Source organism: Buceros rhinoceros, unplaced genomic scaffold, assembly GCF_000710305.1.
Source record: "Buceros rhinoceros silvestris isolate BGI_N320 unplaced genomic scaffold, ASM71030v1 scaffold7667, whole genome shotgun sequence".
NCBI classification, from domain to species: Eukaryota; Metazoa; Chordata; class Aves; order Bucerotiformes; family Bucerotidae; genus Buceros; species Buceros rhinoceros.
The window spans coordinates 15148-16742 of record NW_010421526.1 but is presented as its reverse complement, the minus strand read 5'-3'; the positions used below and the strand labels follow the sequence as shown (position 1 = coordinate 16742).

Below are 1595 nucleotides of genomic sequence, written 5' to 3'. Positions count from 1 at the left end.
GAATCCTTCTGATACTCTACCATGAGAAAACAATAGGTTTGTTCTAGTTGAGGAAACAAAGAGAGAGAACTAACAGCTTTAAAAAATATCCCTCTGGTTGGTTTTCGAGGCTGAGCTCCTTGCCAGGAACAAAATGAGACTTCTGGCTCTTGCTTTCCAAGCTGAGGTGGGAACGAGGGAAATGCTGTGCTGTCCATTGCCAGAAGGAACAGAACCACCACTGACAGGATGCCACCGAGCAGAGAGAGCGTTTTTGCTTTTGCCACAGTGCTACGACCAACAGGACACAATGGGAAAGACGGAGGGGGACACAGGTCTCTTTGAAAAATAAGAATAACCATATGAAACACATGGGCAGGGGAACGTCGGTCCCCTCCTCCCCTCTTGACCCTTCTCCTGCCCCAAGTGAGCAGCTACACCGCTGTTTGCCCAGGCAGATAAGAGCCACGGTGATCCCACTCTGGACGGAGCCATGGCATTTTTCGGGGAGCCTTGGGGTTCCTCTCCCAGTGGGTCACTATCAAGAGATAGAGTTGCAATGGCTCTGCAGGAGAGGATCTTGATTTGCTCCTGCCCTCCAGGATCCCTGCAGGCAGGCCGCCTTCCCCTTGGGGAGGCTTTTAGTAACACTGAGTTCATTTCTGTGTCCTCTCCAGAGGCTACAGCCCTTGGAGGGCAGTTAAAGCAGCATGACAGAAGTTACCTCCCAATTTCCCATCTGCAGAGTGATGATGTGATGTTGGGGGAGGGGGGTTTTGTGTGTAAGAGTTCTCTAGGGCAAAGGCAGAGGGGAAGCTGTGAAAAGAAGAGCTCCACCCAAATGTCTTGATATCCCCAGAGCCAGAATTCCTCTGCAGTTTTTTTTTTCTTTCAACCCCCGGGGCTTTGTCTCTTTGTCCATAGATTTTGAAAGAGAAAGAAATGAGGGAGAGAGAGAGAGAAGAGCGCTGTTCAGGTGACTCTGCGTACAGCCGATCAAAACTTGCACTTGGTAAAGATGATGATCTTGAGTGAGGCACGACTTGGTTTATCCCTCCCAGGGTGTCCCTGGCAGGACAGTTCTCAGCTGTCTATGCTCATGAGGGTTATGACTTGTTCAAGTTTGTAGGCAAGTTTCTGTTTCCCAGCTTGGTCGTCTTGATCAAGGGCTCCAAGAATCTGGAAAAAGAGAGAAAGAAGAGATAGGTATTGTAATTTTTTTTCCCAAAAGAACTGAATCCAGCATCTTATAGCAACAAATAAGGGTTAGTTTTCTCTAAGGTAGGTCCCAGGATTAGCTTAGATCATTCAAAGCAGGTCAGTCAGCCAGCAGGGAACTAGGCAGGCAGCTTGGGGTTGATCTGACAATGCAGGTGTTTACATTGCCACCAATCACATGGATTCTCGTCTTGGAGATCAGTTGTTTGGTAGCTCTATTCTTCACCTTGCCATGCACTTGAGATGCCCTAAGGGGTCTCACCCATTCTTCAACACATAGAACCATGCTGTTCACTTCTAAGTCCTGCTAGACCATGCTTGGGTACTTTAGGGTATCGGAAATGGCACTGGGCATATATGCTCTAACAACCTTTGTCCACATATGATGCAGAGATCGT

The 1595-nt window shown here is 48.2% G+C and overlaps 1 protein-coding gene across 1 annotated transcript in view; it reads right to left on the bottom strand.

The window, feature by feature from the left end:
• Positions 1-1062: 1062 nt before the first annotated feature.
• LOC104496555 (plexin-A4-like) overlaps positions 1063-1595 on the bottom strand; it is a gene marked incomplete at its 5' end in the record, with an annotated part of 14183 nt that continues 13650 nt past the window's right edge. The window contains 1 exon segment of the mRNA XM_010139689.1: positions 1063-1158. Coding sequence (XP_010137991.1) covers positions 1063-1158 — 96 coding nt within the window.